The sequence below is a fragment of the Brassica napus genome, chromosome C1 (assembly GCF_020379485.1).
Source record: "Brassica napus cultivar Da-Ae chromosome C1, Da-Ae, whole genome shotgun sequence".
NCBI classification, from domain to species: domain Eukaryota; kingdom Viridiplantae; phylum Streptophyta; class Magnoliopsida; order Brassicales; family Brassicaceae; genus Brassica; species Brassica napus.
This window is the reverse complement of record NC_063444.1, coordinates 32,155,007-32,179,853: the sequence shown is the minus strand read 5'-3', so window position 1 is coordinate 32,179,853 and position 24,847 is coordinate 32,155,007. Positions and strand designations below refer to the sequence as shown.

At 33.1% G+C, this 24,847-nt stretch overlaps 1 protein-coding gene and 3 long non-coding RNA genes across 4 annotated transcripts; 1 reads left to right on the top strand and 3 right to left on the bottom strand.

The window, feature by feature from the left end:
* Positions 1 to 1,606: 1,606 nt before the first annotated feature.
* Positions 1,607 to 4,113, bottom strand: LOC106450067 (U4/U6 small nuclear ribonucleoprotein Prp31 homolog). The gene is made up of 7 exons (XM_013891730.3): positions 3,968 to 4,113; positions 3,629 to 3,691; positions 3,399 to 3,539; positions 2,335 to 3,298; positions 2,143 to 2,251; positions 1,959 to 2,034; positions 1,607 to 1,873 (listed from the first exon to the last, which is right to left on the bottom strand). The coding sequence occupies exons 1-7, from the start codon at positions 3,968 to 3,970 to the stop codon at positions 1,769 to 1,771; spliced, it is 1,461 nt and encodes a 486-aa protein (XP_013747184.2). The 5' UTR covers positions 3,971 to 4,113; the 3' UTR covers positions 1,607 to 1,768.
* Positions 4,114 to 4,345: 232 nt separating this feature from the next.
* LOC111202340 lies at positions 4,346 to 20,772 on the top strand. The gene is made up of 11 exons (XR_002655311.2): positions 4,346 to 4,740; positions 4,829 to 4,995; positions 5,155 to 5,416; positions 5,492 to 5,582; positions 5,912 to 6,062; positions 6,834 to 6,895; positions 6,987 to 13,353; positions 13,456 to 14,194; positions 20,013 to 20,221; positions 20,297 to 20,468; positions 20,598 to 20,772. It is a non-coding gene; the product is annotated as an uncharacterized LOC111202340 (long non-coding RNA).
* LOC125580443 lies at positions 6,091 to 7,049 on the bottom strand. Its single transcript, XR_007318154.1, has 2 exons — positions 6,819 to 7,049; positions 6,091 to 6,304 (listed from the first exon to the last, which is right to left on the bottom strand). It is a non-coding gene; the product is annotated as an uncharacterized LOC125580443 (long non-coding RNA).
* A 342-nt stretch (positions 20,773 to 21,114) lies between the features above and the next one.
* On the bottom strand, positions 21,115 to 22,862 carry LOC111201950. Its single transcript, XR_002654890.2, has 3 exons — positions 21,969 to 22,862; positions 21,650 to 21,866; positions 21,115 to 21,467 (listed from the first exon to the last, which is right to left on the bottom strand). It is a non-coding gene; the product is annotated as an uncharacterized LOC111201950 (long non-coding RNA).
* Positions 22,863 to 24,847: the final 1,985 nt, after the last annotated feature.

Sequence of the window (24,847 nt, the reverse complement as noted above, 5' to 3'; positions counted from 1 at the left end):
ACGGAGAGATTATTTTGGTTGCATAAAAATATAAACTAATTCAACGAGTAAAAAAAACTGTATTTTGTAATTGATCACAATTTTAAATGATATTAAATTTTTCTAGAATAACGATAACGTCAATTATTTTAAAACAATATTTTTTTTAAACACCACTTAAGTGATATTGACGGAGTAAAAAACTATATTTGTTGAACGGAGGTAGGATTTTATATAAGAAAATATAACAATAGGTTTGGAAATACTCCTAGAAACCACCCTAAATTTTTAAGTCGGTCAACTGAAGTTAAGTTAAAATGATGCTTGCGTGCGCGTAATAATAATATTTGCATTTGTGGTTAATTGTTTGTATGTTGGTTATAGAGCTGCTTCGAAGAAAGATATTTTTAGGATTATTGATTAGGACTCGGGAGACAAGAACATTGCAATGGAGTTGTCTTTTTATAATATTTTTCTTTGGTCAGATAGATTTCAAGAAACAACTAGATTACGCGGGATAAACATTATATATAAAAATTATTTAATGTATTAAAAGTCAATAACTATTAAATATATAATTAAATTGGTGCGAAGATATAAATCAATTTTATTAATCTAAAAATATATTTTTTAATATTTGATAGGATATGTAATTAAATTTAAATGATACTAACATACATAGTATATTTTAGTATATTTTTAATATTAATATCTATTAAATGATGATTTCTACTCATATAGTTTTTTTTTATCATTTGTATCTTTTATAGAAAAAAAAATTAAATTACTGATAACAAAATTTTCATTGTGGGATTAATAGTTTTAATAGTTTATATTTTTTTTAAAAAAATAAGTTGTAAATGTTCGTTCAAAACTTTTACCAAAAAATTGTTCAAAGTAAATTTTGAAACTAAAAGATTTATGTATTTTATATGGTTTATAGTTTAATTTAAAACGATATATATATATATATATTAATCTTAATAATTAATTAAATTATACTTTTTACTTATATAATTTTTTAATCATTTGAATGTGAGACTTTTAACAGTTTTAGTAATTTATAGTCGTTTTTAAAAATTCAAAATATAACATATACAGAAAAATCTAAATTTTTTTATTATATGGTTATTGTGGTTGTTTAATTTATTTAATAGTTTAATATTAAACAAATATGATAGAAGATACAATATTTTTTATCAAATCTTTATTATTCAAAATCATTAATTGTCATATATACTTTAGCCACATTAGGCAATTCCGTAAATTCTATTTACGGAAATAATAAAGTACATTAATAATGAATTTATTGTTAGTATAATAAAAAATTTATTATATAATTAGATGGACCAACATATTTCTCTAATGATTCTAAGAATCATCTTAGTGATGACACGTGGCTACAAAAAGAAGTTGTAATGTTTCTCAAATAATATACAGGGGATGGACGGTGCCATTTTCTTATCCAAAATTCTAAGGACCCTCTGGATATTTTTGTTATCATAGGGAACTTTCATTTTCATAAAAACAATAGTATCATTGGATACGGAAAAAAATACCAAACCAGTTCATTCTCAACCATAGATTATCTCACAACCGTAAAATTAAACACCAAAACAGAGACCAAGATCAAACAAACCTTTACTTATATTCAGAATCTTAAGTTTTCGTACAAGGGACCATCAAGGTTTCATGCGGGTGGTGCCATAAAAGTAATTCGGTAGAGAAACCTTAAAACATAAAAGAGAAATAGAAAGCAGTTAAAAACCACCGTGTCTCACTCGCAAGTTTATATCTTCTTGAGCTTAGAGAAGGTCCCTGACTCTGAAAAGTAAGTGCTTTGAGTCCCACTGCCTAACCCTAAAGCCTGTTGAGGATTGCACAGCTCTATTCCCTGCACAATAATAGTTTCTAAAGTCAATACAGCACGAAAGCTGAGAAACCTTTGAAGAGAACTGAATTGAAATGTTTTGTTTTACCTGCACAGGAGTAAAAGCCAGACTCGATGTCAATCCAGAGGTAGTGGCACCACCTGCATAGTTTCTTTCTTTCAGCCTGAAAAAACCATTCATAAACATAAATCACAAAGAGATACACTGAAGAACAGGACATTGAAGATCACTAAAAATACAAAACAAACAGGAGAAATAGAGGTAGAGTTACTTTTTGGCGATGGTAGGATTAATCTTGAGCTTGCTGGGAACAGTGGATATACGCAGCCTGTTGCTCCCAGCCTGGCCAAGCATCCCATATCCTTCACCTAACCCATCACCTATTATCATCAACATGAAGAGTAAGTATTAGATTCAGTGCCTTACAAAAAGTGATAATATTAACAAGTGTGTGGTCTTTTACCAAGAGAGCTCTCTTCGGGTGTACCAAAGGCCATCCTGTTGGCAAGCTTCCTCATGTCTGTCACTGCATACCTTTCTTTCATTTTTCTTAGACGGCGACCACCTCTTCTTTTTTTAGGCTCGGAATCAGGAACGGGAAGCGGTTTAGGCTGCCTTGCGGGAGGAGGTTCTTGCCACTTCTCAATCTTCTTACGTATCTCTTCCCTCAAAGCTTTCCCATTCGTTCCCGACGGGTCTCCTCTAGTAGCATCAACTCTCGCCGCCAAAGTAGATTTTGCAGCCAAGATCCTGCCAGCGCGACTCTTAAGCGCGGGAGGCGTGCTTTGGAAAATCTCCGTCTGCTCCAGATACCCCACACGTAACTGTGACGTTGCACTAGAGAACCCGGCAAGGTTCTTCCTCTTGTGACCAAGAACTTGAACATTACAGGCAGGCATTTTCGCAAGTGCTGACAAACCTCCAGCAGTCCCCATGAGCTTGGCCGCAACAGCACTCCCAACAATAGCGGAGAGATTCGGAGCGATAGATCCCATCTTGCTTTCGACAAAGTCAAGAACCTTCTTCCTTGCGGAATCAAGATCTAAAGCTCGATCACAAGCCTCTAGAGTCTTCTGCAGGACATCCTCTGGCAGTGGGCTCCCTTTGGTGGTCAAGGCAGTGACTGAAACAACCATGATAATAGCAGATGGAAGCAGGCCTTCAAGATCAACGAGTGTTAAATCAGTCTCATTGCCTATCTTTTTGACAACGCGGGCGTAGTCAATAGGGTGGTTTACCAGAGATTCAAGCTCTTGAAACTTGAGTCTGTACTTGTCACGGATGAAGTTGTGGACGATGGCAATCTCGTTCTCAATGTCAACTGAGAGCTGGTTGCAATCCACGATTAGCTTGTATTCAGGATCGTCTTCTAGCACAATTCCTTTCTCCGTTCCATCAGATTCCTTTCCAAGAGCCTCTTCCACTTTCTGAAATACATAAAATCAGATCAAAATTCTTATCTAACAAAGTAACAAGTAGTCAAAGAAGTATTAAAGCAGATAAAGAACTTAAATCTTTTAAACTAACATGCATAATGTCTAGATATCTCTGAGATTTCTGGAGCTTAGAAACGGAATCGAGATCATCGTAGTTAAGGGTTTCTAAGTCAGCCATGTCCATGTCAATATCTTCTTCATCCTTTTTTGCATCATCACCATCAGACTCATCCTGAATTTAGACCATAGCTCCTCAAAGTTAATATTACGAGTAAAGTAGTAATGGAAGACAATACTAAATCAATAATTTTAAAGGCTCACCAGTTCTGCTTCATTGTCAGATAAGTCGTCAAGGTCTGCGAGGAAAGAATCTTCAAGAGTTGCCTTCAACAACAGATCAAAGTTTGTGTTTCAAAACACACTCTCATGTAAGAACGACATATACAAATCAAACAAAACCAATATGTAACATCACGGACACCCTAAAACTGATATTGAACAATCGACAGTATAAATCAAATCAATTAAAACAAACTATATATGTCGATAGTATATGCAACTGGCGAATCATTTATCAAATGAAGAAGACTCGTGATTTAGAGAATAATTGATAACACAACTAGACACAAATGATGAGAGGAGGGTTGGTGAAGCGGTTACCATATCTTCCACTCGGAACGAAAACGCTCAGAAACCCTAATTTTCTATGAAGCTCGGAGCCCGGAGATTCGAGAAGAAATTGAAGAACTTTTTTTTTTCTCTTGCTTTGAAAGCAATTGAATGAATGAATGCTTATAACGAAATTGTGTTACTTGGGCCTTGGTAAGATGGGCCTTTATAGCCCATATATTAGATACCAAGAGTTGAGTAGCACAAGATGGATCATTGCAGATTTGAAACTATTAGTCATATGATCTTCCTATATTAGGTCCGTGGATTGGACAGATTCTCATGCGCTTTCGCAAGTAGAATGACTTACTAATGGATATCTAGGGTTCAAAATCTATATTATAATAGATCATTTTTTGCTCTCTCCTAAGACTATCCACGTGTCAACCGTGTGGGTCTCACCTCTATTTACGTTTTTTTTTTAAATAAAACCGTGTGTTTGAAAGGCTTAAAGAGTGTTGTTTTTTTTTAACAAAACTGTGTGTTGGTCGAAGCCTTAAAGACTGTTGGGCTTATTTGGTATTTGGCCCATAGATATTGGGTGAGGTTCTTCTAGGTTAACGCATTAGGGGAGGCGTCGATTGATTTAAGAAAAAAACCTAGCCGTCGACTTCTTCGAGCCGAAAGTCCGGGACGATTCCTCTTCCGGCGTCTAATTTCTGTAACCTGCCCTTAATGGCTCTGCTAAGCGCGTCCTCTGACGAACGAAACGCATTCTCTTCATCTAACGCTTCCTGATTTCTCCTTATATAGAGTTGCTCGAGGTAAGCTATCATTTTTCCTCAAACGTTTCTTCTCCACTTTTTACGATCATTGAGTCTCTAAACTCTATTCCGAAAATGGCCTCATCAGCAGCTCCAGTCGCTAACGCCGCCGTCGCCTACTCCACGTTCGAATCTCTTCGCCTCGGAAGAGCCGCTCAGTCCGTTGTTGCTCGCCTAATCCGCTTTTGGGATTCCCGTAACATCAACAAGAATGGAGAGTTTATGGGCATAACGATTCTCCTCCTCGATGAATTGGTGAGAATTATTTCTAACCTATTTCTTTTGTTTTTAGTCTTAAGCTATAACAGATCTTCCCCTTTGTTATGATATGAAAACGGTTCTTCATGTTTCTTTAGTTTTGTCTATGAGATTTATTTTATCGGCTACTAATGGTCTTATTTTAATTTCTTGCAGGATTCTGTTATTCACGGGTTCATACCCGCTAACCGAGCCAGCCACTACCGGAACGATTTGAAAACCGGTTCTATTGTCAGATTGGACCGTTTTGAAGTTGCGCGTGTGGCTCACATGTACAAGATCACAGAACATCAGTTCTTGATCCGTTTCATTGCTTCAACGCTCCAAACGGATGCTCCTGTGATCAAGTTCGACATGTTCATGGTGAGGCATTACGATCACCTTCAAGTGCTTGCAAACACCAACCTTGAGCTTCCAGGTGCGTTTTTTTTTTCTCATTGCAATTTTAATTCTATCATTGTACTCCATCGCTAAAGTAGTTTCCGAATCGCAGATGTGGTGGGTTAAATACAGTCCATGCAGGGATCCGACCTCAAGAACAATGCAGCCACGAGCAGGGTGGTGGTCCGCTTCTTAATCGAACGGTACGTTATGCTTGACTTCCTTCCAAACTTTTTATTATTATTGAACGTTGTGTTGCATGTTGGTTGATATTTAAACTGTTGTGAAATTAGTTTTTTGCGTGTAACATGACTCCAACCTACTGCTTAAAGTTCATTTGTTCACGGTTTGGTTTTGCTCCTATGATTAGTTGAAACAACGTTGTGTTGCATGTTCCTTGATAATTAAAATGTTTTGGAATTAGTTTTCAGCGTGTAACATGACCCAACCTACTGCTTAAAGTTCATTCTTTCACGGTTTGGTTTTGATTTTATGATTAGTTGAAACTGTATTCTAATTGTTTCCACGGCAGGAATGTATCTGTCTGCTTGTCGTTGTGGAATGAGGCTGCATCAACCAAAGGGCCTCAAAAATTTTAGACATGAGCAGAGATGGGGAAGAGAGTAGAACGATATCTAACATAGTCTACAGAGAAGCCTACAACGGATTGCCTCAATCTACCGGTATGTCATCTACTATCTTCAGCTAAGAGTGCAACAAATTTCATGTAGTTTTAAACTTTAATAGAACTCATAGACCTAGGATGTCCAGCTCAAACCACAAAAGCTCAACCGAATCATAACTCTCTAAACTAAAGCTTTGACAAATCACTTTTAAATTTAAAAAAATATAAGTCACCTGCTGGAAATGGAATGCTGTAGACTCCGGCTTAGAGGAAGTCATATTCTTTCTTCTCACCGTCAAACTAAAACCAAAAGAGAAATTAAAGATGTTGTTAACCAAAAAAAACCTAGGAGTTTCCACATTCCAGGCATACACTATTGAAATGTCAAGCACACTAAAACATAGTTTGATAACCGTTTCAGTGAAACTAAGGCGGAACAGAGAGGAAAAAATCTTTATACTCAGGAAACTGTGACAACCAAATCTTTATACTCAGGAAACTCTTTCATAAAATCACAAACTTTCACCAAAAGGATAATTTAAACAGACGTCCAGATTGTAACATTTGCCTTACGGGTTATGGAAAGCAAAACATTTGTGTGACCACCCAAATCAAAAACACGACAAGAAGCTAAGAAAATATGTATATGAGAAATGCACTTAAATACTGATCAACATTGGATACCTAGATATCAACCATAGATTTACAACTCAAAACACAACAATCCCACCACCGACATGTTTTACAACACACATTACAGAATTTGTAATTCAATAAGACACAGAACAAAACAATCAAATACGCATATTCAAACCTTGTAACCTCGCAGAGCTAACAGATGACGCCGAAGAAACCACCGAAGCTGAGTGACTACCCCGACGTCAGAGGAAGGTAATGTAAGCAACTCTCTAATCAATCACAAATACAATTAAAACCTAGAAATTGTATATCTCTGATTTCAACACTTCGATGTCTCTTTCAGTGCAGGAATCCTCGCTCTCTGCTTCGTCTGATCCGCACGATCGTTGCTGTTCTTACGAGTCTCCACTCATGTCTCGCGAGATTGAAAGCCTGATTTTGTTACCCACGACAGATTGAAGGCCGGATATTTTGAGGAAAAAACGTTTTTCTATTTTAATTTTAATCCGGTTTCAACTTGATCAATAGTGTCGGCAGAAAACAATTCCTTTTTCTTCTTTTTTGTTTACTTATTTCCATACTTTTTTTTTCAACTTTCCAATTCAATTTTATCATGGCCCAGTAAAACCTTTTAAAACAAATTATGAAACAATATTTATTCTTTTTTTTTGGTCAAAAAACAATATTTATTCTATACTACAAAAAAAAATATATTCCCTAAAAATGATTAGCTGATGTCAACAGTTTCATCTACGCTTATGCTCACACACTGATTAAAAAGCTAACCAAGCAAGAATTCACATGCAACTGTAGATTAAATAAAAATTTGCGGTTTTTCCAGTATCAGACCGAAATTACACTCAAAGCCCACCACACATCAATACCAAATATTATAAAACCCACAATTATATATTCATTATATTGAAATATTAAGCTACACAGTTCATATTTTATGTTAAACCATTTAAATTTTTAATAAGCCAACACAATTTCTTCCACGAATCCAGTAATTCATAGAATAGATAGTTATATAACTATATAATTAGATAAATTTAAAAAGAAAGACAAAAAAATTTAACAAATATGAGAATTTCTTATTTTTTTCCATTGATCAATCGCTTCATACAAATATAAATTGCACAGAGTGTCAGGTAAGTAGTTTATGAGTCAATCTGATATGCTATTAGTAAAAAAAGGTTATCAGACAATATTAAACTAAAATATTCTCCCTTCAGAAAAAAACAGATTAACACATATCCTTTCTGGGTCATGTATACGGAAAAAATCCACTATAAATTGCATAATTCTTAATACCAAAATTTATATTATTTCCCTTACACAATTTAACAGAAATATACTAACAACTAACTCATTTCACCCTACCAAACCCATGGCACAATCTTTTGAAAATGAAAATGCTAATAATACTAATCATAAATAAATTCATAACAAAAAGATAGAAAAAATATCAACATATATGAATTCAACACTCATTCTTATATCAATCTACTGAAATTGTGTAACATCCAATGTCTCGTTCATCACCACTAAGTTAAGCCAAAAATACAAATGTTTGAAAAGCAAACAACAACATCCCCTACACCAAACTACACAACGCATTAACCATTTACGCACCCGACAATATCCCGTACACAAAACTACTTAACACCATAACAATGTACCCGGCCCCGCGCTTGCGCGGGGGCTACGCCACTAGTTTAATATAGGATTGGAGTGAGCCATAACTTTATACTTAGATGATAACCTACGTGTATGCGCGGAGCGAATTTTTTATACTAATGTTTGTTCATTAAATGATTTTAACATTTTGTAACACTACAATATTTATAGATTGTAAATGACGAATACAAATGTTGGTCTCTTAAATGTATCATCGTTGTTGAAGAGTAAACGTATTACAATTAATTTTATTTATTTATAAAACTTTATGTGCACAAAAACAATTAAGTTTTACGGCCGACACAAATCACAAAAGTTAGATAGGCAACATCAGTTGTAAAATGACAAAAGGGAATTAGGTTTTCTGCTCTCAATTTATATACTATTGACTCTCCATAAATAATTTCATTTTTTACTTCTATAGAATTGTACTTTCGTTCTTGTTTATGTTTCACTGATACGAGTTTTGTTCCTTTTTAACTTCTTCTGTGAATTCGGTGAATTACATAAGAGTGAATTTAAAAAGATGCACATCTGTAAGAATTAGTTCCACTCTAGATACATATCTAAGAATCAAAATTTTGAAGAAAATCACCGGCAAACTCTATTCACATGTTAGTGTTCAAATCTAATATATCAAGCTGTTATAAAATATAAGTGCATAGTCGAAATATAAAGGCATGTCTAGTATATATTCACCAGTTCGGTTTAAAAATCATCTAATTCTAGAACAACAAAATAAATTACTTATTTTATTAACCTATGCCTTTGAGGTTTAGTTACTTAAGAGTAGAACTTATGAGTGAGACAGTAGTAGAGAAAGATGAAGTAGAGAACTGATTTCTTACTTTCTTACATTACATAACACTGGCCATTACATATTTATACAGAGAACAGAACACTCTAGATCTTTCTCCATTTAGCCTATACTTTTTGACTTCTTACAAAGACTTATTGACTCAAAGACTTTTACAAAGACTTTAGCTTACCAAAAGAACAGTTACCTTGATAGACTATAGCCAGAATAATCAGCCAGAAAATCCTATAGCCAAAAAGCTTGATAGACTACTTGTCAATAGCAACATCATCTCAGCTTTTCCCCACTGCCTAGCCACATTCCTTCCCCCCCCTCATCTCAGACCACTCCCCATGCGTCCTAGACCTAGCCTATCAACTCCCTAAAGCTGGAACCAAACCATATAAATTCCAAAATTACCTTACTAAACACCCAAGTTTCGCTCAGGTGGTTTATGAGGGCTGGTTGCGTGCTGGAAGTGCGAGTCAAAGTCTTGGCCATCTCTGTTGGAAACTGAAAATGATAAAGAGTGACTTGAAACAACTAAATAGAGAGAATTTTTCGAAAATTCAAGAGAGAGTTTCTGAAACTTACAATTTGCTGCAACATGTGCAGGTTCAAGCGCTTGCAAATCCGACCCCAGCTACTTTCCAGGCAGAGAGGGACTTGCATCAAAAATGGCTATTCTTGCGTGACATTGAAGAGAGTTTCTTTCGGCAGAAGTCATAGATCAATTGGCTTACTGAAGGGGACCTGAACACCACCTTCTTTCATCGCATGTGTCAAGTTTGAGCAAACTATAACGCCATCAGATGCTTCATGACAAATGCTGGTGACTGGATAACTGACCCTCTTGCAATGAGTGTACATGCTGTTTCTCACTTCCAGTCTGTCCTTGGCCCCTCCACATACTGCTTGCCCCAGCTTTTCTCACCCACTAGTTGGTTCACAGAGACCTGCGCCTATCGCTGCCCTGATCAGATAGCACATAAGATGATCGAACTGCCCACTCCTGAAGAGATCAAAAGGACCATATTCAAACTAAACCAAAATAAGGCCCCAGGGCCTGATGGACTTACCTCAGGGTTTTTCAAAGCTTTGTGGAGTGTCAGTGGTGATAAAGTGGTGAAATCTATCTCTCATTTCTTCACTAGTGCTTTCCTCCCGACTTCCCTCAATGCTACGATTTTGTCACTGGTTCCTAAATTCCCTGGTGCTACAAAAATATCTCAGTTCCGACCTATTTCTTGTCCCAATACCGTCTACAAAGCAATCTCTCGTATGCTGGTTAAACGTCTGAAGCTTTGTTTGCCTGATCTGATATTGCCAAGTCAAACCGCGTTTGTAAAGAATCGTTTATTATTGGAAAACACAATACTGGCCAGTGAGTTGATAAACGGTTACCACAAGAATAAGGGTCCCAAGAAGATTACCATTAAAGTTGATATAGCGAAGGCTTTTGACACCCTATCTTGGGAGTTTCTGTTCGCAGCTCTTCATGCCCTTGATCTCCCTCATTAGCTTCTGGCTTGGCTAAAGGCGTGTATCTGCACTACGAGCTTTATGGTAGGTTATAACGGCACAGTAAACGGCTATTTCCAAGGTAAAAGAGGATTGAGGCAAGGGGATGCTTTGTCACCTTACCTGTTTGTAATCGCGATGAACTATCTCTCCCACCTCCTAAACAAAGCAGCAGCGGAAAACAAACTCAAGTACCATGCCCAGTGCAAATCCACAAAGCTGACTCACCTCTCCTTTGCAGATGATTTGCTGATCTTTATAGACGGTTCCCTTGGATCGGTACAGCAGGTGCTAGCGGTTCTCCGAGACTTTGAGCTACGATCTGGACTGAAAGTGAGCATGGAAAAAACTAGTTTTTTTTGCATCAGGATTGCCAGAAGAGGAGCTTCAAACAATACAAGCGAGTACGGGAATGCAGATGGGTACCCTTCCTGTAAGATACCTAGGCGTGCCGCTTAACTCAAGGAAAATGAATCTTGCAAACTGTGAGCCACTCCTGCAGCAAATAAAGGCACGGTTCTCCTCATTGTCAGTTAAATCACTTTCCTTTGCAGGGAGACTGTTGCTAATAAAAACGGTGATCACGGGTATTACCATATTCTGGTGCTCGTTTTTTATACTTCCAAAGGCTTGTGTGGATAAGATAAATTCGATGTGTTTTTCTTTGGAAAGGGGATGTTGACAGCAGGAACTCAGCCAGAGTGGCGTGGGACGTAGTGGTTAGGACTAAAAGCCAAGGAGGGTTAGGGGTAAAGAACCTACAAGTGTGGAATAGGGCATGCTGTCTGAGGTTGATCTGGTTAATTTTCTTCAGGAGTGTCTCTGTTTGGGTGGCCTGGTTCAAAGAAGTAGTGCTCAAAGGTTCGCTCTGTAACTACTGGACAATGAAGCCAAGCCCATCCTTCTCGTGGCTGGCAAATAAACTCATCAAGATGCGGCACATTGTCTTCCCCCTGATAAAAATGAGAGTTCAGAATGGTCTCTAGACAAGATTTTGGTCTGACAACTGGACTCCGTTTGGCAGTCTAGATGTCTTTCTCAATAGCTCTCTGTCTCGTTTGGGAATCCCGATCAGAGCAACGGTGGCCTCTATCTGTAGGAATGGGAATTGGCGACTTCCTCCTACAAGATCAGAACAACAACTTCAATTACAAAGTTTTCTAACTACGGTAGAGTTAAATGAGGAAGATGATCACTATGAATGGGAAATAAATGGGAATGTTGGGTTGGAGTTCTCTACGGGAGAAGTGTATACATACCTGAGTGGCGATGCAGCGCAAGTGGGTTGGGCTCCGTTGGTCTGGATCAAGAGAGGGATCCCAAGGCAGAGCTTCCATGTCTGGCTGGTGGCTCAGAATAGGCTTCCACCAAGGGATCGGTTATTGAGCTGGGGAATTCAAACCGATCATCTTTGCCTGCTTTGCAACAATCACGGTGCGTCTCGGAACCATCTGTTTCAGGAGTGTGACTATAGTTATGAACTGTGGAGATTAATAACAACGAGACTAGGAGTACAGCCAAAGAGAACCTGGGAAGAAATGACGGCTCAGCTATTGTCCCTCCCGTCTTCTTCTACTCATACTAGGGTCACTCTTCTAGCTTGGCAAGCTATGACCTACTGGATTTGGACTGAGAGAAACTCTAGACTTCACACCAACAACTTCAAGCCGGTTGACTCAATCTTCACCAGTTTGGACAGGCAGATAAGGAACAAGACACAAAGTTTTAGAAATGCAAATCCGAGTTCCTCCTCAAAGATGTTTCAGATTTGAATTCGATTCACCTGATTCTTTCACGATCGGCAAGAGACAACTAAACCGGTTCTAGGGTTAGTTAGGTTTCAACTAGGTTCTTTAACTATGGGTTAGTATAGTAAAGAGTACTAGACTTTGACCCGCGCGCCCGCGCGGGTGTTTCTTTTCGGTTTGTATTGTTTGATATCTATTTTTGTTTATCTTTTTGTTTTAAATTTGTATAAACGTGATCTTGCTAATAATGTAGTCTATGCTGATTAAAAAATTAAAATAATAAATAACATTAGTTATTTCTTATTATATCCACATCGTCGAAATAAATGTTTGCCCATCGTAGAATTTGTTTGTGTTTATTTGTATATAAAACCAATTATAAAAAATATTAATATGTTTTTTATTTATTAATTTGCTTTAGAAAAGAATTTTTATTTATTTTTTCAATGAATAAGTTTGCGCGAAAGTACTACAATTATTTTTTTGTATTATAGATCAAATATAGTTGGTAGATTATATGTATACGAAAAAAGCTCGACTTTAATTTTTTTTAATATTCTGTATAAATAAATAATATTTTTTTTTTATTTATGTAATTTAATAATTTATAGTCGAAGCATCAGAATATATTAAAATCAGTTGGTTCAATATATAATAGCATATTTAGAAATATATTTTTTTGATAGATATATAAATAAAAAATTTAATCGACATACCCTTTTAATAATATAGATAACAAAAGCCCGGTTGCACACAAAAAAGATAACAAAGCCCAATTAGGTATTTAACTACTTTACGCAGAAAAAAAAACAGAAACAACCATAAAAAAACTCACCTAGCGATCTAAACAAAGGAGTCTAGGGATCAGATGTTCCACAGAATTTCTTCGCCGAATTCCACAGAATTTCTTTCAATCCTGTTCAAATGGACCAGGATGCAATAATCGTGAAATCTATAGAATCAAGGTACTAATTTTCTTGAATTTCCGTTGTAAAAGCTGAACCAACTATATCCTCTGTTTGACATCAACGAATCATCTTATGGGTCTCATATTGGGTTTCTTGCAGATGTAAGAACTGGAACCATAGAAGGAAAAAGTAGACATTGAAGACATCAAAATTAAGACTGTTTGAAGATCTGTGATCCTTTCCAAAGATCTGCGATGTAATGGACAGAGTGGTCAGATAAAATTGTGATCGAGACAGAGATAAGAGAGAATCCATAACTGTAATGAGTATCAAGCCCACATGAAAGTCTAAGAAAAAGCTAAGTACTATATTTTCTTCTTTTGAATATCCGTTTGAGTATCTAAGCTACGGTTGGTTGATATTATTTTAGTCTGCTTGTCTTAACACTTGAATAAACTTATAAAGATAATCTTCTTTGAAGATAAGAGTTGTTTGAATAGGTCAATTAAGATGATATATGTATTATCTATAGCTTAGTGAAGTTTGTTTGGTTGTTTGGCTTATATTGCATTTATTTTACGTTTCCAATGACAGATATTTATTTTATGACATGGTTTGTTTCTAAAATTGGTTGTAGATCACGTGTATATGTCTAGATAAGTCCGAGAATTTATTTTTGGTTGAGTACTTTTGTGTTATTTTTTCACTTTTAGAGCAAGAACTCTTGTTAGACTTCGATGCTATGAATTATAAAGCTGATTGATAAAAGGAAAATATTCAACAAAGTTCTTATTTCTGATTTATGTAAACTCTATACATGGCGTGCAGGTCATACAAGTCTGTTTGATACTTAACGTGCACTTTCAAGAAGACAACATAGCATATCGAACAACACAAGGTTAGTAAATTACTGCTGAAGTTTAAACCTTATAACACAGAATCACATAATGTAGAATATAAATATATATATTTTTTTGCTTTTAATTTGATTGAATTATTCATAACTGGTAATGGAAAAGTTTTCAATCACACGGCATTGCCCAATTGGTAGTTTTCATTGAACATTGTACATGTGATTCCTTTTGCATGAAGCATGGATTTTATCACCCTATAAAATATGTCTTTGGTATTAGTTTTAGATCAACTGAACGTGAAAGAAAATATTTGATTGTTTTTTTAAAACTTACATATTCATCGGCAAAAACCAATTGAAGAGTCTCTCCTCCTCTGAATGAGGTGTTTTGTTGTCAGGAAGCAATTTGACTTGAGACCCCTAGTTAGTTTTAAATGGTTTCACGTTTTTGAGAACTCTGAAACTTGCATTGGTCGACATTGTTTTTTTTTTGTCTCTGATCTGAATGGGAATGCAGTCCTCGATGTAGTATGAAGAGTATATATAGTTCTTTAGGCGAGATATTGACGGTAGTAAAATCTTAACTAAATTATTTGAAAGATTGATTTGCAAGTTGTAGAATAGGAATATACTAAATGTTAGGAATATTTAGTAAAGATCCTTATGGTACAATTTTGTATCACGTAATGATAAGTATTTTAAAGTTAGGAATATACTAAAAGTGTTGCAATGTGTCTATCCTAGTAAACTGTGATTAGCAAGTCTATATATTTTTGTTATTAATGTGATAGCTTTAATTTAGGTATTTGTTATGTTAATGTTAGTAAGATAGTCAATGATTTTAGGAATATTTACGATTCAGTTGATATCTTGTTTTAATGATATGTCCAACTAAATCGCAAGAAAGATTTTCTGTTTGAAAATACTAAATTAGTATAAATTTCGAAATTTGTTTATTCAGAACTAATATATGCTAAACCGAATGGTTTTAAAATTGTATGCAATTCATGTAATATATATAATCCGGTTTAGTGATGTTCTGAACAATTTACAATTCATGTAATATATATAATCCACATATTGCAATTCACTCGTGCACCCAACGTTTTTTGTAAGTTTTTAAATTAAATATTAGGGGTGTCAATTCGGATTATATGTGGTGAGCAGCCTTGAGTCTCATATACCCACACCATAATACACATACATCACTTTTATTAAAACATAATCGACCCAACTTTTTTTTGTAAGTTTTTAAATTAAATATTAGGGGTGTCAATTCGGGTTGGCCCGGCTCGGCTCAACCCTGTTAAGCCCGTTGACATTTGAGCCCGGCCCGGAAATATTTTGGGCCTAGAATTCAATGCCCGGTCTGGCCCTTGTAGGGCTATAGGACTTTTCGAGCCTTTTTGGGGTTTTTCGAAATATAATTTGTCATTGTCACTTCCATCGTTTTAATATGTGAATTTTCATTAAAAAAGTTTCATTTTTTTTTGTTTTAAAATATAAAGTAAGTTTAAACTTTTCTTCTTTATCAAAAATATTTTACTTTTTCGTATGCTTTAAAAACATATTATAAACAAGCCAAATTTAATAAGATTTAAATAATCAAAAATAAATATAAAATAAATTTGTATTTGGAAATAAAAAACATGTCGTACATAAAAGAAGAATGTACATTTGCAAAACTTAAAATGTGACACTTGTAATGATCAAACAATAAAGTGCATTAACAACTTTTATATGTGTTTTATTAGAGTTTTGGATAAAAATATTAAAATAATATGTCAATACTAAAAATGGTTTTGATTCAAGAATGATAATATTTAAGCTAAAGTATAAAATTTCGGGGGTTCGGACCGGCCCTAACCCAAATGGGCTTAGGCCCAAAATACCCAAAGCCCAAATGGGTTTAGCCCGAAAGGTCCAATTTTTTTTTGGGCTTATAAAACTAAGTCCAAACACGGTAATTTTTAGGGCTAGGCGGGCTCGGGCTGCGGACTTCGGCCCTAATCGACATGTTTATTAAATATACATTTCTACTATATAGTTAAACCCACCCAAATTAATTAATACTCTCTCCCTTATACTACTACTAAATGTGTTTTCAAACAACACAATAATTAATTTTATATCCAAAAAATATAAAATATTTGGTCATACATTTTAATAAATTTTTATTTATCTCTTTTTCAATGATTTGGCTAAAACACTCAATTCATTTATGAAACAAATTCAAAAAATAAGTATAATTATTTTCTCAGGTTTGGTTACTCAAAAATAATTTCATTTAATGTAAAATTAATGGATTATTTTATTTATATTTTCATAAATAAAAAATACATTCATTTGAACTTAATAAAGATTTCTTATTAGATTATTTTATTACATTGTTTTTTCTTAAGATCATATAGTTATTAATGTGAGATTATGTTTTGTTTAAGTTGGCATCGAATAAGTTTTATACAAATAAATTATTAGAGTCAATAAATTGACATAATTTTTTTTATAATTTTAAATTTATCAAATAAGTATATATTACACAATTAATCAAACCAATTACAAAGGTTTTATTAAATATTTATAACAAACATGTTAAAATAATTTAAAAACAAAACTAAGTAATATAATTTTCATATTTAATATAAATACAAATAATATAATTATATGGTCATGAAATACAATAAAATTTAAAAATTTAAACTTTACATATAAAAAGTTAAAATATATTAATTTTCAAATTATATTTTGTTCAAAACTATTTCCGCGCGGATCAAAATCTAGTACATATTATTTACCAAAAGATACATATTATTTACAAAACATTATACACATGTAGCCTAAGTTTCAATAAAAAAACAAAGATTATACACATGCATGTGTATTATTTATCCAAAGATTACTATAAATGTCTCACCAAACCACACATGCATGCATATTCTTTTAACTAAATACTAGATTTTGATCAAAGCACAGGTTTATTTTCAAAATTAAATAAATTCTTCTATATGAATTTCTATATAAGATAATGTATAGATTTGGACACATTTACCGGATGAACTGAACCGTACCAAACTGAAAAAAAAATCCAAAGCTGAATTTCATAAATAACCGAGTATATCCTATATCTTGGGAACCGAAAAAACAGAAACCGAACCGAGAAACAAAAGAGTACTTAAATTTTTAAAGTACAATACCTACAAATATTAATTATATTTAATTTCTAAATAACCAAATATCCTAAAATGTTATTTATAAACCAAAGTACTCAAAAAATGAACTACCCGAATATTTTTTATTCAAAATATTCAAAATTATTCGAATTATCTTATAGTTTTTTTTTCAAATAACTTAAATTATCCGATAATTAAAGCGCAAGATATTTTGGATTTGTGAAAATTCAATAAAAATGTATGATATGCATTATTAGAATTTATAAAGCAATTAAACATGTCCTATTTAAACCAGTATTTTTTGACTAATTCCTTTCAAATCTCCAACCCGTTTAGACCCATTTGATTTTTTTATGATAGGATTTTTTTATCGAAATTTTTTATGATAAGATTAATCATTTAGTTCATATATAAGAATGTAATATCAAAGCTTAATAATTGATTGCATATAATTAATTAAATCAATGTTTAATAGTTCAATAGTTGACATTAAGGCTTTTAGCTTCCAATTCACGTAAAGATGTAAAAATCGTTATACAACAAATGATTCTCCATTAGAACATATATTAAACATAGCTAAACCATTGAATATTTGATAGTATTAATGGAACTATATATGTAGTAAGGATCTTATCATGTTAAACATGGTTAAACATGTTTGAGTCATGTGTCCTATATTTATGGGGATTTATTGTTAGAGAAATTATATAATAGATTATGAGGGATAAATGACTTCATTTAAATTATGTAAAGTATTTATATAGTTAGAGAAATATAAGGTAAGACCAAAAAAATAGTTAGGTAATGAATAGATGCAACAACTTTATCTCAGTAGATTTTTGGGAATGATTCTCTTTTAATAGTATATACTAGATTCTGACACGCCCTCAAAAGGGCGGGTATATTTTTTATTTTATTTTTCTTAAAAATTAATTTCATATTTATGTTTTTCTTTGTAATCATATTTGTGTATAAATCTTTATCAAAGTCTATTTTATAAAATAATAGCAATTTAAGAAATTGACCCGAGTACACTATGTTCTTTGTAATCATATGCATGTATGCCCGTTTCTTTGTAATCATATGCTTGTATGCCAGTGCGCTTTCAAAGTGCGGATTTATTTCCAAAACAATCAAATTTATTTGATATAAATTTATATTTTTTATTATTATTTACATTTAAATGTTACAAAGAAAGTATTATAATTGTGCAGATTATAATATTTTTGACATTTTAACAGGAATAATTTTGATGATGAAATATGTAATTAGGTTTTAATAAAATCATTATATTTTGCATTTTTAGCATTTTGAATTATTAATATAATTAATAATATTCATACTCGGAAAACCAATGTTGAATCTACCCGTAAGTATGGGTCCTGGATCCGATTCAATCCGACCTATATACTCAAAAATATTAATTTATTGTATTTATCTAAATTTTTCTAAATTTAATTTATAATATAATTTTAGATATTTTCGCGATATTTTCATATTTGATCTAAATCGACGATAAAAATGGTAAATCGAGTGATCTGCAGATAATCCAGCTCAGATTTTGGATTAAATTATAAAATTTCTATTTAAAAACTCCATAAAATCCGGTTAAAAGCCCAACCCGAAAAAACCTAGATAAATCTAATGATCTTTTATTTTTTAAATTTCATGATAATTATAATTTGTTTATTTAAAGGCGAAATTCTAATTTCTAGATAAATTAGTCAAATAATTTGCATTTCATGAAAATGAAATAAAATTCTAATTGTATTTGGTAAATAAAAAAATACTTTTTATATTAACTATTTCAAAGGTAAATAATATTATACTAATATATTATCTATTTTATTAAAAGGGCAGGGTTAGTAAATATAAAACATAAACTTAGATTTTAAATATTAGTAGTCATAATAGTAAGAATAAAGGTAGATATTAGTTCACTGGATTAACTAATGTATAATGTATAAGTAAAGTATTATTTGTGGTTATAACATATATCGTCTGTAACAAAACGTGTAGATGTTTTCAAAAAAGTGATGTAGTTATTATGCAGATTTGAATCAAACGTATATCAATTGTTTATTTGTACACTCTTGTAAACATGACAGTTATGGATCCTAGAATATAGAAATAAAGGTACGCAGTTATAAAATATATGGTTTAATTTTTAAATATGTTGCATAGGAAATTAATAAATTTGACATAACCTTTTATCAATTGGTCATGTTGCTGTCATATATAAATATGACAGTGTAGAGAAACTGTTTTATGGTTTTGTAAGGAAAATTTTATGGTTAAGGAAAATTAGAGACTATTTAATTTATGTGATTTATCGTAATTAATGATATAAAAGATGTTATTTAATGTGTTTTGTGAGAATTCATATGGTGAGCAATGCTCGAAACGACACGTCAACTATTTTTATGAGCAATTTTATCTTGATGACATATAAGCATTACTTCCTCAAATGCTTATTTTTTATTTAAGTTATATATATATATATATATATATATATATATATATATTTGAAATAAATTTATTTATTTTTGTAAACAATTTTTGTTTGTTCAGATTTGCATTTGGATGTTTGTTAGTTTTTATATATTTTGCCACTATTTCCAGTTCAGTGTCTTTTTAGGTTACATTAAAATGTTACATAGCTTGATTAGTAAACAATTAATGCATTTCTTCAGGTTTCTGCGGTAAGGTCTCTTACTGTATAGACAACTCTTTCTTTACGTCGTCGACACAATTCTCCCCAAAAGAGCTCAAGCCACTATGAAGGAAGTCAATGAGAAAATAATTAGTAACTAAAAAGGAGCAAACATGTATTTTGGTATCCATGAAACTCACTACTCACTAGTTAATGAACTCTACACCTCTGGCTGCAACTTCATCTGAGGTCTCTCTTGAACTCGGCTTCCACAAAATATGTGTATTTTGTGTTGACAACTGATGTTGAGAGAGATGTTAAAAGTAGTTGGAATAATTGGAGGACTGGTCGGAGCTCAAGTATTTACGCCAGAAACTCGGAGGTACTGACTGCTTAGTCAATTGTTGTCTCTTGGTGTTGACCCGCTTCCTAGCAATCTTCTGCTCCTTTGCATTATTTGTTCCCATCAGCCCTCTTGTGCTTTTCTTCTTGAAAGGTAACTTTTTATTATCACTACTCTTTGATACAACTAAAAAAGATCCAAACATTTTTTAATGTTTTTTGTTTGTAAATTTTAGATTTTTGTTGAAAATGGTTTTAATTTTGTGGTGGTTGGTATTTACAGGAAAGTGTGAACCAGAAGTCTAAGTTTCAAGTTGAAGAAAAAACTAGTTTTGGTTGTTCTTGTTGGGTAAAGTTCTTTTGATTTATGTATGTTTTTGATTCCTACATACTTACTTATGATTATAACATGTGATTAATTAAGAGAGAATATCTATGTGAAACAGAGTTACTCAGGATTAGTATTACTCAGGATTAGTAATAGCATGTATACTCTAAGTTCTTCGTCACGTACATAACATCTAAGTTGTCATGTGAAGGCAATGCTTCTTTGGGCTGTAATTAGCATAAGAGCCATTGAGAAGTTAATCAAATCTCACTTCTTTCTTCACTCTGCTTTTTCATAATACTTTTGTGTATATTAATATATTTGCATATATGGTCATATCTACATGCACTTACATATGTATATCATTCAATAATGATTTGAAGTATAGATCAATGACTTAGAAAACAGTAAGATTCTTGTCTTTTTATAAGATGGCTGTTCATCTTGTATTTTCAGAACTCGTTCTTCTTATTTTGCATCTTAGCTTCAACACTCTAACAGAGTAAGCATGAATAAGATCTGTGCATAAACTTGAAGTAAGTTCTGAACCTACTTTCTTCATCCGAACCGAAGGTAAGCATTACCAGCCATATCATTCATCTTCTTTATCCTCCCATACGCACTTCTCATGTAAAAACTGGCCCATATATAATTCTTAACATGTCTTGCAAAAATACAATCTTTGACAGGGTCAAACATAATCAATATCATTTTTAACGTGACTACTAATCTTTCACTTGTTTCAAGCTATGGAGATAGAATTTTCACCAGTTCCCGCTGAAATGGCTTCTCCATGAGCTTATGTTCTTGGGGCTTCTCAAGTTTCTGTTAAAACCCACACAAATAGGGAAACATAAGCTCAAACTTTTATAGCCAGATCACAGATAAAACAGCGGGCAAGGATAGTGACATGACCCTTATGCTTGAAAAGAGTGGACTTCAATCGCTAATCAACAAAGGAAAAGAGCAGGCAAGAAAAATGAAGTAAGCTTGTGTAGCTTGCTTACCTTAGTTGATTGAATCTCTTCCTACTGTTCTCCTATGATGCATTTATGAGTTTCGATCCACTCTGCGTTTGAATTCATACCACACAAATTTGGCTTCAAGAGAAGGTACCTCACAACTCTTTCCAAAAGCAAGCTTTGAAAAATCATGTTTCTGTTTTCTGATTTTAGCTTCCCCTGATTTAAATTCATCTGCATCTCCAGCGTTGCAACTTTCCATCTACACAACAAAGGTTAAAAAAAAATACAATTGTTACTATCGCTTACATGAGTCTGATATTCAATAACATAAGCAAATACAAAGTTAGATACTTGCACATACATTTTAATATAGAGCGAAGATATGAAACTAAGCTAACTCATCCCAAGTTTGTCCTGAAGATTTTCCGTAATAAGAAACAGAAACACATGTTTCATGAGCAGAATTCGATCTTATCAGTAGCACAAAGAAGCAACAATGGCTGGCTCTAACCGAATTCCGATTTGAAGATAGAAAGATGTTTTTTCCTTCAATCCAATCAACCGAATGTGATCATCATTCTCAAGCAACCTCATTATCTCCAACGTTTTAGTTTGGATTTCTTTCTGTATAATCAATGACCCCTTTTAAAATCGGAGAAAAAAAACCCTTGTATTAGCCATATCAAAAGTAATCAGTATGAGGTATAAGAGATACAAAGAGAAGATGAGTTAAAAGAGAGGGACCTCACACAGGGAAATCGGCCAATTCATACATCAACAGAGGGTCGCGGTCCCGATCAGTACATACACTGATGACATGTGCTAAAACATACATCAACATAGATTTATTTTGAACTAGGGGGTGTCCGCGCTTCGCGCGGAATATTGTTTTATTGTTAATAAGTATGAGTTTTCTGGATGATATAATTATGAAGCTGTCTTTATTTGTTAAAAGTATTATTTGTATTTTTACTGTATTATGTAGTAGTAAGTGATATGTTAATATATTTTGTGTTTGTTTTTTCAATAATGTGTTGTCGTGTATATAATAGTATTTGTTAGTGGTGACGTGAGCCTCTCATATAAAACATATTTAAGTTCAATAACTTTTCATTTATATATTTGTTGATTCTAAGACTAACGATTTCAGAGTCAAAATTATATTTTATTGTATTTTCTAAATTTTGAACATTATTTTTTTGAGATGTTTTTTGCCATATCTCTATATTTTGACCTTACCTATCACCATCTTTGTATTTCGTTTACCTCACCGGTGCTTCTCCCAGGAATGATTGTTATCTTTTGGAGTAGAGTTCTTATTGTCCGTCTTGTCCTGTGAGATTATTTCATATTTGTTGTAGGTTGGGTCTATGAGTTCCAAGTTGTGCGGTTATTTCTCACTGCATTGTAGGTTGTTTCGGTCAATATTGATTGCTCCACTTCTTCCTTAAATTTTGGCTGATGTTGGAGACTGCATCTTCTTGGGTTGGGTCAGAGTTTAGGCGTCGTTGATGTTTTTTCCTTGTCCTTGGCTTGACGTCGATGGTCCCTGCTCGTCTTGGTTTTAAAGTTTTGTTTTTTTCGTGATCTAACTTCTTTTATATCTTTCATAGCTTGAGTACGGCTCTACGGTTTGCTAATTTCATTTTGTTCTCCATTCCCTCGCTGTTCTCTCATCTCATTGCAGTTTTCATTGCTGCTCGCATCTCTAGTAGCTCTCATTTATGCCATGTTTGCCACTCTAGGTTTGGATAGTGTTTTCCTCCGTGTATGCTCGGTGGGTTTGGAAGGTTGTTTATGGTATCAAACTTGAGCTCTTGTTTCTCGGTGGTTGGCTTACATTCTCGCTCTCTCAGGTTGTTTCTTTTCTTTCCATGTTTCCCTTGGTATAGGCGTACGGAGTTAATCTCATGGAGATTTGGTCCTTTTTATCTAGAGTTTTGTGGTTCTTCGCTGGCATGGGCGTCTTGCTTGCTTCTTACCTCTTAGCTGGTGGCTGGGCTTTTGGGGCTTTAGGCATGTGCCTTCCTACTTCGTGCTGACTTTGGCATTTTAGTCATTATTTTTCTTCTGACTTGCTTTTTTTGGTTCTTTGCGTTGATACTCTATCACACACATTTGTGTTCGGAGGATTGCTTTGTTTCAGATTTTATCTTTTTTCTTTTTTCTGACTTCTGATTATTTTAGCTAAAACACTCTGTAGTAAGATGAAGTAATTTAGTCTTCATTCTTAATCTCTTTTCAGTTTTGGACTTTTATTGAGTTAATATTATTATGAAATTTTACCTTTTTTTGTGGTTGTGGAGGTTTTAGGTTTAGACCATATGTTGTGCTCTAGTTTCTTCTTCTTAGTTTAGTTATTTTATGATTTTTAATAGTGAAATAAATATTTAATTTGTAAATTAAAAAATAGAAAATAGTAAAAAATAATAAATAGTGAAAGTTAATATTATTTTTAGTTGTTGATAAATTAAATATTTAAAATTATTTATATTATTTTATTTATTTCTTTATCCATCTTGAATTTTACTGACCAATAAAATAATTATCAAATTTCATATAAAGATTCTTTGTGCGAGAACGATTAGATAACTAAAATTCTCAGAAATTCTATCAGACTCGAAAATTTTGCTTTCTTTTGTTATTTGTTTATTTATTCTAATTTTCTGAGTTTTTGCATTATTCAAGTTCCATCGGTAATTTTTTAATATAACAAACATGTTAATTTTTATGAAAAAATAAAAGAGGACACGTGGCAGCTAACCCCCCTGCCAGTTGTCAGAATAAGGGAAAATGTCTACTTTATATATATAGATTTCATATGCGAACTAATAAAATTAGGTTAAATCATGCATTGACCAATTCTACCTTAGTTAAACGTTAATAAATGATGACATGTCATTAACGGAAGCTTACGTGTCGCTGAGCTGTCTATTACGATTAAAAATAATAATTATTAAAAAAAATATTTTGTCAAAATCTAATGAATTGGGGATTTGAACCATGGACAACTCAATGACTACTCTAAGTCTCAACCACTATGACAACGACATTTCTTGTTTCTACTCTCTATGGTTTAAAATATATCTCACTACAACAACACTGTAACATTATTTATTTTAAATTTATTCACATCTTATACTAGGGATCGGGGTCCGTCCTACGGGCGGTATGATAATTTAAAAATAATTTAGATAGTTAGAATAAAAAATTTTTGATTTTTTTTTAATATTTGTTTTT